At 38.6% G+C, this 14,295-nt stretch overlaps 1 protein-coding gene across 4 annotated transcripts in view; it reads left to right on the top strand.

The window, feature by feature from the left end:
• Window positions 1-14,295, top strand: part of LOC146450601 (homeobox protein Meis1-like) — a 44,650-nt gene that overhangs the window by 7,504 nt on the left and 22,851 nt on the right. For 3 of the 4 annotated variants that reach the window (XM_085100206.1, XM_085100205.1, XM_085100208.1), the window contains exon 2: window positions 10,187-10,398. In XM_085100206.1, coding sequence (XP_084956332.1) covers window positions 10,216-10,398 — 183 coding nt within the window. In that variant the 5' untranslated portion in view covers window positions 10,187-10,215. Of the gene's footprint in view, window positions 1-2,066; window positions 2,184-10,186; window positions 10,399-14,295 lie in introns of those variants that run through there. The other variant, XM_085100207.1, reaches the window with a different exon arrangement.

The raw sequence follows: 14,295 nt of genomic DNA, 5'->3' as shown, positions 1-14,295 counted from the left end.
ACGCGGCACATACTTGTATAGGTTGTCGCTACAAAGTTTACGTCCGGAGGGGGGTAATCAGGTATATTAGTGACTTGGGGGGAGGGGTGCTCCAACCTTCCTTGGGTTAGAAATTGGCGATTGGAGACTTTTTCGGGGCTAGAAATTTTCTGGTTGGACATTTTAGCGTGGGAAGATTTCGGCAGGAACAACATTTCGGTTTTATTCAGTGAAGAATAGACTTTGGGGTTTCGCTCTAGGTCGTTGGATGTCAGTCTAATGGCTTTTTTTTGAGAAGGGAGTGGTCTAAAAACTTGGCCTTATTCCTCGCAGTCAAAAACTTTACTCGGGTCTATCCTCCATGTCGCTAGTAGGAAGAACTGGTACTTTTTTTATAGCGGTGATTCCGCTGTCATCAAACCTTAAATTTTTTTTGTTGCACAATTGAATCCCGAAAAGTGCTCGTTTACAAAAGATCTAAATTTAGAGTCCGGAGACAAATACCCCATTTGCTTTAACGGAATGAAATCGTATACGAAGTCCTATAAGTGCATTCATTAAAAGGGACCTTGGCGACTATACGAAAGCCACAGAACGAGACTGAACGGCGTAAACAAACGTATAAGTGAGCTAAACAATATGCACGTGCGTTTACATTTTAGGAAATCTCTTTGCCATTCTCTGCAAAGTGACCACGCGTTCAATAAGCAATTTTGAGGCTTAACGGAAAAGGTGAACAATCGATGGTAAAGTTTCCTTGCTTCTTCTAAACTTGAATGTCGTCCCATGCATTCAGAATTCATCCTCTGGATAGTTCGTCCACCTAACACAAATTGCTAAATCGCTAAACCGTTCTCTGAAATAATCTTCCCAAGGAACTTAGAACAGTGCGTTTTAAAATAGGCTTTCAGTTCTACGGATCGGATTCCAACACGGCCCCTGCATATGCAAACCATGCAGGTAATATAATTATTTTCAGTGCAAAAACTGATATTTTGTTTTCAACGTGTGTAAATAAAGTTTTTGTTGTAGTTTATAGAACGAAAACTGATGCTTTCGATTGCGTTGCTGACGAAGGTCCACAATGTAAGATGTCGAGCAGTCCACTCTTGTATAGTCTTTTATAACTCTTGAAGCCTTCTAGTCCTATTTTCAAATTATAGATAAATGTTCCGCTTTTTAACTAGTTGAGAGTAAACAGGTCAAATAAAATGCAGAATAATTAAATCGCTATTCTTTAAGCCGTACTCATTTCTACCTTTTGTGTCCTTAATTTGTGGGTCTTGTGGTTTAGTCTTCACTGTATAATTGCAGTGTTTAGAGGCAAATAGAAAATGTTTGCAACTATGGATCTTGTCCACTCTACGATGAACTAAAATTTTATTCAGTTATGCATTTGCACGGCTTGCCAAGTCTCCTTGCATATTACTCCTAGCTGATATGTTTGAAACATCCTTTCCGCTGATTTCGTAACAAAACCACGCTACTATCGTCAAACAAATTCTTCATTTAAGTTAGCCTAAACGATCTGAAAAAATATTTCTGCAAAGTAAACAGGAATTGTTTCTATAAGCGGAAGTTTTAAAATTTCCATAAGTTGTTGTCTTCATCGTGTTTGTCCCTACAAAGCATCAGGAAATGCACAAATTATCACAAAAATATGAAAAATTCGCGGCTTAGTGTGGTTAATTTCTTTTCTCCGTGAATTAACTTTCTTGGCTATATTTTCTTGGCTATATTCCATTCAATTAACATTTAATAATGGTATTGTTGCGCTAATATTAATATCCATTAAACATTTTGATGTCCAAAATAATTTACAGTTACAGGTAAACGTGATAAAAATAAATAAATCATGGTAGTCCCGTACGTCTACTAAATAGTTCTTCTTTTTTCTACTCGAAAGCCGGTTGAATCAGTTTTAAGCATCTTCCAATCGAAACGATGTCCATTGTGTCAACTTGAATCAAGTTATATATATCCTCTTCTTTGTCTGCTAATGAAACAATTTGACAGCGGAAGTCGAAGGGTTATTTATTCAAATAATTGTTTTTCGTATCAACTCATCGCTTCGCGTGCAACATAACTTAAGTCTTCTGCCGAGTAATACGTTGTCACAGAATGTTCTAAGCAGACTGATCGGTAGTTGACCAACAACTGAAGAAAGCAATCTAGACGCGACGCTGTCACTTGAAACAGTCGAGGTTTGTTTCTTTCTGTCTTTCATTCCAGTATATCTACAGTTAGATTTTAATTCAGCGTATTTTATAGATCTTTGAATAGGCGGAAGCCTTCGGTCGAACATATCAGTAAGGAATAGGTCAAGTTTCAAAATACGCCGTTAGTAGTTTGAGTGATTTAGTTTGTCCGTTTCTCAGAGTACTAGAAGATTATGAAAGATCATCTTGTTGCATCATTTTATTTCAAAACGAACTTGACCACAGAAGATTTTTACTTGGTACCTTCAGTTCAACTGGGGTGAAACGTCAGGATTTCAACCATAGACTAAAAACCTAGCACCTTTCACAGCATAGCAAACAGTACCACAGGACAGTACTGTTTAGTAGCTTTTATTTGAATGGTCACCCCTCACGGGATTTCATCCGCAGACTAAAAATTTAGAACTGCATTGTGAAGGGTAACGAACGGCTACTCGTGAAAGTATTGCTCAGAAGCTTTCATTTGAAAGGCTAAGAATTAGTACACAGACTCCATCCGCACAACATTCCTCTGGGATTGAAGAGAAAGCATTAAAAGGCCATTAATTTTGGTAGCATTCGTGACTATGGTGGCCGGACAGTCATTTTTATGCTCTCTTCTATTTTTGAGACTCACAGCTTGTTATTTCGTTCTGTTTGTGCTGTTGAATAAATGCACAACCAGCTAGTTGCGAGATTTCAAAGGCGTTCCGGCTTCTCGGGGTGATTTTTAGCGCGACAGGTGGAAAATAGGTATCATTTCAGATATTCTGTTCAAGGATAGGAATGTCGCAATTATTGCTGTCGAAGACATCCGAATCGTGGAATAATTGAAAAGCTGGTGTGAAGCATTGCCACTTGAGCCTTCACTCAACTACACTCTCCAACAATTTCGCCGACATGTGACAGGTTTTTATTGTCAATCTTTAGATTCTTGATCCTCGTGTATTTAGCTTCGCACAAATCAACCAAAAAAACAAATAAATAATCACAAATATATCAATGAATACTGATATTCGATGAAATCCACATTGGTAAAGGTTCGTCTAAATTTTGTTTGGTTTCAATCTATCTATCAATTTGGAGACCTTTTTCTTAATAGATGACAGTCTGCTATGTTATGTGCAGGCACGTTTTGCATTGCGGAAGTGACAAGCAGATGGCCTCAAAGTGGTTAACATCCCTGTATTTTTCTCTCCATATATTAATACTATGTTACGTGGGCAGATGGAAACAAAAATTGTGTTAACATATCTATCGTAACCAGAAAATCAAAGGTACAATGTATTTTCAAACCTTTTTAGATGTATTTAGAGGAGAAAATCAGAGTTCTTCCGACAGGAGTTGAACTGATATTTCTTATGGATGCAGATGCAGTAAATGTTTGTAAATTAAATAATACTTCTCACAAAGAAAGATTGAAAACTAATATTTTATATTTGAAAGCCTTGGAGGATGAAAGTGCATTTAAAGTCTGCTTGTCTCCGAGAAAAGTAGAGGGGGTGAATATTTTCAGATCGCAGATAGTAATAATGATTAGTGTTGCGGGGTAAAGAATAAATGGCATCGTTAAGTCATGTACAGGAAGATACGATTTATTGAATGAGACTGAATATTTTTTATTTGAATTTGTAACATGCTACTTAAGAAATTTAACTGTTGGGAAAAAAAGGAATGAATAACTGCCAAAAGAAAACTGAAAAAAAATGAAAACTTGCATTTTCTTTTAAAGTTTGACTTTTATTTCTGACATTGACTTCATTTATTTCTATCACTTCGAACTTGATAATGGCGTCATGACGACCCCGAAACGTTGTTCGGTTTTATCGTTTATTTTCACTTGTCTATGTATAACTTTCAGCCCTGTCAGGAATAACATGTATAGTCTTGGAAGAGACTCTATACATCTGAGTGTTGAATCTTATCTTGCCTATACATAAACGAAGATATAGGTTTAGAGAAAAGCAACTTTAGTTAGAGATTGTCATACTGTGTTACCTTAGTCATGAAGGTAACCTTTTGCATGCTGTTGTAAACCGGCATGTATCTTTGCTTCTTAGCACGATTAAACACTGAAATTCGCGGGTTTATTAGCAGAAATCTTCTAGTGTACTTTCCTGTGGTTAGCTGTCCTTTCTGTCCGTGCGGAAACCGACATAAACTTTAAAAAAACCTAGAAGTGATATGTTGCCTTTTGTTCGTTCAGTCGGGCGTGATCAGGGGTTTAAAATATTTTCATAACCAAGAGCAGGGGCTTGAATAATTAGTGTTATTTAAGTGGAACATGTTTGGGAGGGAAGAGGAAGTGCTTTCGTCTCCAGGAACAATTGACATTTGCAGTGCGGAGGTGTCTTGATTGTATATCCCGCTTAGAGAGAAACCTTGATTGAAAATGGCCTTTAAGTTTTTGGACCAAAATCCTTCTCTTGGTTTTTATTCGAATGGTGACACTACCGGCATGTTTTACAAGGTACTTTTAACTTTTGAAGTCTGTAGATGAAATCCCAGAAATTTGACTGTTCAAACTGTTTAAAAATTTGAATAGTCAAAATCTTTCCAGAAGTTCTTTCCGTGATGTCGCTATTTATTTTTATTCAGTATTTTTCCATCAGCTTTCTTAGACAGCGAGGTTTTTGTTGCTTTAATAAACCAAAATGTTTGGGCGAATAAACTTTCGGACAAAACCAAAGGTCAGAAAATTTTTCCTTCACTGAATAAATTGAAAAAGCGGTCATCCGAACATTCTCGATAACCGGTGTGTATATTTGAGTAAATGTGCTAATTGCCGCAATTTTTAAACATTTTACAAAAAGTGGCTAAGGCTTATTAAAATGTTCCACAGTGTGACTCCATTCGTTAAGGCTAATTCACAAGTACTGATCAACCGGGCCTTTTTGGCCCAATTTGACAAAGAAAATGAGTGCCGGAGCTGAGGAAAATCAGCCCGATTTATAATAATCTCTGCTAGTACTATAGATGTCTCTGTTTTTGAATGTGGCCGATGTAAACCCTCGCTACACCAAAAGAATAGGAATTGAAATGGGCCGACAAATTGTAACGTGTTCATGGCCAATGCGACTGAACTACTATATCAGGCCTTGGTTGTTCAAAAAGCGGATGACTCTTATCCAGTGGATAAATCGTTCTCCAGCGGATAAAATATCCTCCAACTAATGCATTGTATCCGCTGGAAAGTGTTATCCGCTCTTTGACCAACTGGGGCCAGGCCGGTAAATCGGTACCTATAAATCAGCCTTTTGGATAACAAGTTTAATTATCGTCTTCTTCAATCTAAATACCAAACCTTAAAAGTCGGCTTCAGTTGTTGGAGTATCATCCAGGGTTAAATGTACAGGCGTTAGAATTCACACACTGTTCACTTTGTGTTTTGTTTTTGCTCAAAGTATATTGTTTAGTTTGTTGCATTCTAATTGAACAGACTGTAGATGGAAGTATATTTAATAAATTTATACGCTTTATGATATCGTCTCAGTGTTTCATCCGAATTTCAAGAAAACTGAGTCCGAAGTTTGATGACAAGAAATCGCCTTCCGTAGTTTATCGTTTGAAAGTAGTAAACCCAAACATTTTCGTTGTTAATTAAAGTGTACATTAAAGAACGTTAGGGCGACTTCGAAATGCTCTAGTAGTTAATGAAAGTAGTAAACCCAAAACATTTTCGTTGTTAATTAAAGTGTACATTAAAGAACGTGAGGGTGACTTCGAAATGCCCTAGTTTTTCCCGCTTGGCACACGGAAAAACTCGCCACAAATTGTCAAACAGTGTTTCACAAGTGATGGACCAGAGCATTAGCTCAGTAGTGTAAGTTAGAGTGCTTAATCCCAAGAATTTCCTACTGAGCGTTAGCTCTAGTAAGGAAATGTGAGACCACACGAGGCAAAGAAAAAAGTCTTCCAGCTCGGCGGGAATCGGACCATTATCTCCGGATTTTGATCAACCATTGTTCTACCGACTGAGCTATTTTACTTAGCAATTTAAGTTCACACTACAGAGTCACATTCTCTAGTCCATCATTTGTGTCGTTCGTTCTAGCGGCAAAAGCACTCATCAGTGCTTCACAATTGACAGAAAGCTGTTCTACAAAAAAAAAAAAAGATTGTTAAAGATGATGTGGGTTAACTGTAAAGGATAATTACCGGACCCCTTTGACCAGCTGCATGGCACATAAGACTAAAAGCGTCGAATTTTCCTTTTTCCAAATTTAGCTGGGAACACTTACTTACCTGCAATTTACTTTTACTGTGAATACATGAGGGTTCAACTTCCACTCCCACTCTATATAGGTTTGTTCTCAATTTTACGTGCCGTTAGCCCAAAATCGTATTGTAACAAGGAATTGCTTAATTATTTATTTTGAGTCACCCGCATTTTAACAATTCTGAACGCAGTTAATTGAATAGCAATTTTCTTGACACAGACACACACACCCTCCCACTTGATTTTAACGTTTCTAAGTTTGGCTTGGAACTGATTTAGCCTGGTGTGTTCGCGTTGTCACACGGAATTATTGAGTTTAAGGCTACAATACAATCACCAGTCACCTTTACAAAGTCGTTTTGTCACGAAGAGTTAAAGACCTGTAATATGTTAGGTTCAACAATTTCCTTGCTGCTACTTCGTCTTAGTTTTTTCAAATTGGAAGTTTTAACTTGCGACGATTTTTTAAAAATCTCATTAAGTTTTTAGTTTATAAACAATCTCACCCCCCTGCCTTCTTATTGCAGAGGGCCAACCTCTGTACTACTCTTTCTAAGTATGCTTATTCATTATCATCGTTTTCAAAAATCCATATCTTTACTTTTGCTACTTTTCAAAAGCGTATGAGTATTCAATCTCATATGTAGCATATTTGGAGAACGAATGACAAACTCTAAAGCCAATCACTTTGCCTTATTATTTTAACGCAGTTTCCGCGCGAAAGTTCAGGCGCGCTTTGTTCAAAGTGGCGGGTTTTTTAAATCTGGTTAGCAAAAATGAAGTGATTCGCACGCCGTGGGCGCGTGTTACACGTGACATCTCTCATGAGTTTCTGTTAACTTTGTACAAGAAATCCAAGAGTTTCCTTGCAAACAGTGACCCCCACTTTCGCCCAATTACGTTTTTCGTCTCTAAGTTTGGTTCACAACTGAGTTGGCCCAAGTCATGTTGCCAGTAAGTTTAAATAATTTAGTAAGAGGCTACATTCCAGTCATCGTCATTTTACAATTCTGGAAACTGTCAGTCGAAGAGCATTATTCTACATTCTCACCTCTTAACTGCTATCAAGCGTTTACTTAGGTCTTTGTTTTCGCTGATTCGCGTGCCTCTCGCGCGTCAGAAAATGACTGCTGTTATCCAGTGTATACGTCCTCCCACACACAGCAACTTACCTGCTGGGCGTTTAATACTCAGTAGGGACCCCTCGCTGGTGGTCATTTTCAGCTTGTAAGGTGAAGGAGAACAAAAGACACTGAAGACACTAAAGCAGCAGCACACTTCTGACCTTTCATTCTTAGAGTGCAACATACCGGCTAACGTTGGAGCGTTTCAATGTTTTCGTTAGTGTAAAATTCTGAAGTGTTCAAGTGTGAAAAGCCTTAACTAGGGAATAATTGCCTTGATCTACCTTCAAGCTCTCAGAACCAAAATCTAAAGAGACATAAGGTAACCAGAGAGGAGAATTTAGTTATTACTTGTCAAGTTGAGTTGCTAACTGAGGTAGGTTGTGGAGAGTGTGTGTGTGTGCAGTCGAACTTGTTCAATTAAGGAGGCAAACTATCCAGTTCAGCTTCACTTGTTTCTTTTTTCTTTTATTTTTAAACGGGAAACAACTGCCGATAGCAGCATCGCTGTTCTCCGCTATCATTTAATTTTACATATCTTTACATCTATCTTTACTTTATAGTCTCTTTTCCTAGGATACAACGCTGACTCAGTTTCTTCAGCAAAGGCAAAAAAATCGCCGACCATTCTGTGGAAGTTGAGTCAAACGTGCTGAAAGCAAGACCAGCGCTTTCTTCTTTTATTCTCACAATTCGATATTGGTCGAAAATTGGTTTAAGCATTTCAAAGATCCTACTATGTCAATACTACAGCGGAACTCCATTCCTTCGCGCGCCAAGTTGCATTTCCCGTCGAAACTGACTTTGGAAGTGCTCTATCTATGAATCTGTTGGCAAAATGCTCAAGTGTAACTACTCAATCGAAATCTGTTGATAACTGCCTAGCGCTCAAATGTTGACAAAATATGTATGTCGTGTGCATGCTTGGGTGTGGTGATGTGGCCCACCAACTGAACATGTCGAGTAACGTAAAAGTCCTGAAATTCAAACCTCAAAATCGTTCTCGATTATTAATCAAGACTCAACGAAACTTCACAGTCTTCCTTAATTTAGTGAGGCGAATCTACAGTATTCGCAATAATTATTACGTTTTACACTTAATCTAGTTTTTGTTAAGTGAAGGGGGGTAGAAAGTGCGGTGGTGTAGTGGATAGCACGCTGGATGTCGGATGTGGAGGTAGTTTAAAGCCTGACCTCTTCTGTTGAGTTGTTTCGTTAAATAATTAAGAAGAGTTTTAGCTCCACATTGTCTGTCTCTACCCAGATGTATAAATGCGACGTAATGCTTGGGGTAACCTGACAGTTGAACACCTTTATTTAAACGGGGTAGTCCCTTCAGGACTTCCCTGCGACGGACTTGCATCCTATCCAGGAGGGAGTAGCAATGCTCCTAGTTGCTTCATGCCTGGTATCCTGTGATAAACTAGAATCCCATCAGCCAGGTTTAGCTCCGGCCGTGTTGGTTGCTTGTGGGTTGTGCGCGACTTAACCTTTTTACCTACCAGTATGGCAACAATTCATTAGGAGCAGTATACAAGTGGTCAATAGAGTTGAACAGGCTTTGAAGCGCACGGCAATTGAGTTGTCACTGATCTTCATCTCTGAAGAACGTCAAAGGAAAACAGTTTCGGACATAAAAAAAGGATGTCACCAAAAACTGGAATAAGAAAAAGCTGAGGGTAAGGCGTCAGGAATCCTGGCCTACGCTCTAACCCGTTTGCCCATTTCTGGTTCTAGCAACGTTGATAAAAAAAGCCAAATTGACCGAACTGGAAAATTTGCAAAATTTCTACAAAAGAATTTGCGATTTACATGGAATAGCTACATAGTAAAAGGTTCTCTGAATTCAGTTTTCAGTAAAGGTAGCTTGCATTTGATCAACCACACTTTAGAGTTTCAGCTTCAGACTCCAAAGTAACCCCAATTGCACGAGTACTGGTCCATCTCCAGGAGAGAACGGAGTTTGCTTTATACCTTATTGTATAGTATAAGTGAACGTCACACCTAGTTGTTTCACACTTTTAAGTTTTAGCGTGGTAAACGTATCTTTGTTCAGTTTGTCTCCTTTGTGGTCTGTTTCAATTCAAGTTCAAGTTTTCCAAGATTTTTTTTGGAGACGGGGGGGGGGGGGGGGGGGAGGAAAGCCTAAAATTCATAATACTATTACTGTTTGCTTTATTTAGTCACGGAGCGAGGATCTCAAAGATTGAGTATCGTTAAACCCCTTACTAAAAACTGAAAGGTTTTAAATGAGAGTGAATAAACGAAATATGAAATGATGAAAGATGTATAGACACTGAACACCATCGCAGTTATGTACACAACTTGAACTGAAGTTAAAAAAAAGCCTGGGAAACCTTCAGACTTGAATGGGGTTACAAATCGTAACCTGTGCGACATAATACCGGTGCAGTGGCTGTGCTCTGCCCGCAACAATAGGAATTCAAACCTTTTCATTACTGTGGGTTGAGCAAGACCGAATGTCTGAGGTCCAAGCTGTTGGACTAACTCTACTAGGTTAAGTGTCTTCTTGAATAGCTTTCTGCTCTTGTCTTGATAAATGTACCTTATGTTCCCCGCTTGTCGCAGGTAAATAAGTGGCTGCCAGATGTACATCTGGATACCCCTGCCATAATGTCTGTTGATATCGTTTATTTTACCCCCAGGTAAATAAGCGGTTCCTGGTTCATACGCCATGTATCTTAACATTCCTCCCGTTGGTCCCAAAGAAGTGTTCAGTCATTTTAAAGACCTTTCCTACCCGCTGGGAAAAGGCAGCAGTGATTGGTTCTGCAAAGACCTTGTTCAGCGATGCGAAGAACTAGTTCACAGGAGGTTAACAGCAAAAGAATTTTCTCCCAAGAAAAATGGAACAACGGTATGTTACGTAGATGTTAATGTCAAATAATTTAAAATAACCTAATGAACGTAATTACTCTGACCTAGTACGCTACAGCTCACTCTGTTGCTCAGTTTTTACAGGGAAACGCAAAGAATTAGTATTAAAAAAATATTTTAAATGTAGTCTTTTTCCACGATCGTTTGCGGGTCTTTACCAGGGATGTTAGGGACCTTGAGTAGAGACGACGACGATGCCAGCGAAAACGGAACATAATAATTACATTCGTGGGTCGTAACTTTTAGAAAGAGAAAGGAAAATGTAAACTCACATTGGGCAGCAATGTTTTCTATTTTAGAGTAACACTTTAGACATGAAATTTCTTTCGCGGGATTGTTCTTTTCTATAAAAATCTATGGATAAAACTACAAAGTGTTTCCTCCGATAAAAGCTATTGTGCGGAATGTTACAAAATGTACTTTGCTGTACAACATGGTCCTAACTTTTGAGTCTGTGGATGAAATCCTAAATTGTGACCATTCAAAGGAAAGCTATTGAGCAGTACCTGCCTTTGTTGCTGTTGAAAGTTGATTCGAGACTCCATCTCTTGATCTCACGTTGGGGCAAAAGGTGAAAACAACTCACACCAGCTGATACTCTTCCGAAGCACGTGCTCAAGTACGTCGTGAAAAATAGTCAGTGTCTGGAAAGAAGTGTTTAAGGGGAACTGTCACTTTTTGGTGATAACAGTGCAGCAATACATTCACTTAATTGCAAAATAATTCTAGGACACCGAGAGAAAGAAATCGACTGAATTCTAGAAGAACTCATGATCTGTTGAAGTGCATTTTGAGACGAAATGTGAGAACTTGAAAAAAGTTAGGAAACAATCCATTCTGAACCACTCCATCTATGACCAGAGACAGTCAGGACAGTTCAGAACGCTGGAGTGGTAATTTATAGCAAACCTGGACCAAATCTTCGTGACACTTCCCCTTTGACAGTTTTGCAGATGCTCAACTCTCTTTCTCTCCAGGGATCATCTTCATGAAACCCTCTTTATGTAAGATGTATCCAAAGTTTTGTTGGTTGACAATAGTTGCTTGTTGGCAAACAATAGGGTATTGATAAGAAAGAATAGTCATACGTGGAAGGGTTTCGTGAATTTGGCCCCTAGGGTCGAATTTTAAGTTACAAGTGCTTAACAGTCCTTGGAAACATCCAAAAAGCGACCGGTTAAATGAAAGCGATCAGGACTTGGGCAATACATTTCCATGACACTGGTTAGTTTGCTGAGCAAGACATTTCCTACTTTTGATTCTGCGGCTGTAGACTATTCCACCATTCGTACTGTTCAGTTTGCAGTGTAAGGTATCTCTTACTCTTGATTCTACGGGTGTAGACCATTCCAATGAAAGCTATCGAGCAATACTTTGTTGTGTTGCTGTTTGTTATGCTACGCAAGTTGGTTCTTTCTTTTAATTCTGAGGATGAATTCCTTAAGACTGACTATCGGTGGGAATTAGGGAGAAGGGCTTTGCTGTGGCACAGCTAATCATGTCGTACAAGGTGTATTCTATGGGTGCGAACATTAAGTGTGACCATTCAGGGGCGGATCCAGGAATTTCGATTTGGGGGGTCCAAAGCATACCTTTTACGCAGTAGACACTTCGGAGAGTTCCTCTTACAAAGATGTATTAGCAGGTTTTAATCATTTTTGTACACTGTGCGAAATTTTGTCACTGTCAATGTTAGCAATAAGGTATATATTTATCAACTGAGGGAAACTTTTGTCCAATGCCAGAAGCAAGGAGTTCAAGGAACTCGATTAACTTTTCTGGTAAATTATAAATGGGCTGCATGTTGTTTCTCTTTAGTATGGACACATTTGATCATTTGATAACAAAGTTCAGATTTTAGAGTGGGGGGTAGGGGGAGTCCTGAACCCCAGATCCTCCCCCTGGATCCGCCACTGCCATTCTAATCAGCAAAAACTATCGAGCTGTTATGCTGTATAAAGCGGTTTTAATGAGGTTTCACCAGAAGAACGACCTTCAATCGAGTTTTACTTAGTTTATCTTACATTTAAAAGTGATAATCCACTTCCATCCTGGAAATCTGTAGCCAGAGACACTTACAAGTAGTTCCAATGCACTAGTTATAGTTTTGTAACTTGTAACAAAAGTGGGCTAATATTTTAAAGTTTAAATTGATGCACGTGTGTCTTTGGAGGTCGGTCGAGGTTCTTGGCAGATGGTTCCGTAGACATAACATTGAGGCATCAGGTGGATCCTTGAAGTGTTTCAGTCGAAAAGTTGAATCATAATTTTTTATTGCTGTTTTGACCAATCTGAAAACGCTTTTGTCATTGATCCAAACTACGAGTTTTGTTTTATTATTCTCAAATGAGAATTCCTGAATCGTTTTGTTTTAGCCAGTATGAAGTTGCATTTTGCTACTTATTTGGAGAAAACGGAGTTCTCTGGACTGTTAATTGTTTTGGACAATTGGAAACGTATTTTGTTACTAATGGTTGGGTTGTCATGTTTTGTTTTATTAGCTGCAGTTATTAGTTCAAAGTACGAATTTTTATCACCAAAATTGAATTTTTTTTTGCATTTGAACGTGTTTGTTTTGTCCCTCAAATTTGCACGGTTGTGTTGCCACGTTTCGAGTTTTGCAGCTCTAACTGTTTCGAAATAGGAGTTTGCTTTGCAGCTTTCAAAACTGGAATTCTGTAGAACGCGTATCTCCAAAGTTAGGTTTTTGTTAACTTAAAAGATGCATTATTAATGTGGGAAAACAGTTGACGACCTCGTCATGAAAATATAGTAGCCGTTTTCACAGTTCAGTATAAACTGCTTCCCAGTGGTGAACACTGAAACCCTTTGGTAAATGAAAAATAAGCGATGTTAAGCTCACTGAATTATAGTGCAAAACACCTCTGAAACTTCATCCACAAACTCAAAATATTTATTTTGTATCGATTACCATTCATTTATTTTTAAAGGTCTGACAATTTGATGTTATGCTGATCAAACAATACCATGTAAATGGCGATTTGAAACGATTTTTCAATGTCACTGTATGCTTGACAATATAATGTATTGACGGTTCGAAAAGAAAATTGTAAATCAGTCTTTCACTCTAGGAGCTGTCTGTTTAATTTCCATCGCTCTCTTTGCTCTAAGAAATCCACCTGCCTCAGCTGCTTTCAAAATTGCTGAAACATGGTGAGACACGAAGGCGACAATTTCGTTGGTGTGTATTTCAGTACTGGAATTTGCACGACAAATCCGTGATGTAACGGTTAAACTAGTGGTTTTTGAATTTACATTCTTTCTCTTTCTCTTACATGACGGGTTCTTTCGAGTCTCTCGCTCTTCTTGAACGGAAACACATTCCCCCCTGGATACTGTAGTACGCAAATTTTAACCGATTGTCCCTTATCCCCATTTTTTCACCACTCCTTCCCTTGAGCGTTCCAGATAGAGGTTCAACACTGGTTTGAAGAATTGCCTTTTCGCGAAGGCCATGGTGGACAAGGAGCAGATTTTCATGTCACTAACTGATCACGCCATCTTTTATGACGCTCATCAATCCTTGCCACTAAATCGAATTCAAATCTTAAAAGTCCATCGAAAGCTTGGACGACAACATCAGAAAAAACTTAACATGGAAATAACAAAAATAAACACTATACTTTTTAGCTCACAAAGGGCACGCCTTAACTACCTTAGCTTGTACATGTCTTCCGTCGGCCTAACCGAAATTCAAGCTAAGATTGACAGAATCCGTTACTAGCTTTTCGACTGTGTTTAGTCTGCAATTTCAGCACGTGCTATGTTGCATGTCTTCGGTCGACTTTAAAACCAATTTGTATGCTATAGAATCACACACACTAGCTTGGACAATCCCCTTTGTTTCCCAATACCA

The sequence above is a fragment of the Pavona decussata genome, unplaced genomic scaffold (genome assembly GCF_977016875.1).
Source record: "Pavona decussata unplaced genomic scaffold, jaPavDecu1.1 SCAFFOLD_438, whole genome shotgun sequence".
In the NCBI taxonomy this organism is placed as follows: Eukaryota; Metazoa; Cnidaria; class Anthozoa; order Scleractinia; family Agariciidae; genus Pavona; species Pavona decussata.
Note: the sequence above shows the minus strand (reverse complement) of the source record. Positions and strands in the feature narration are given on the sequence as shown.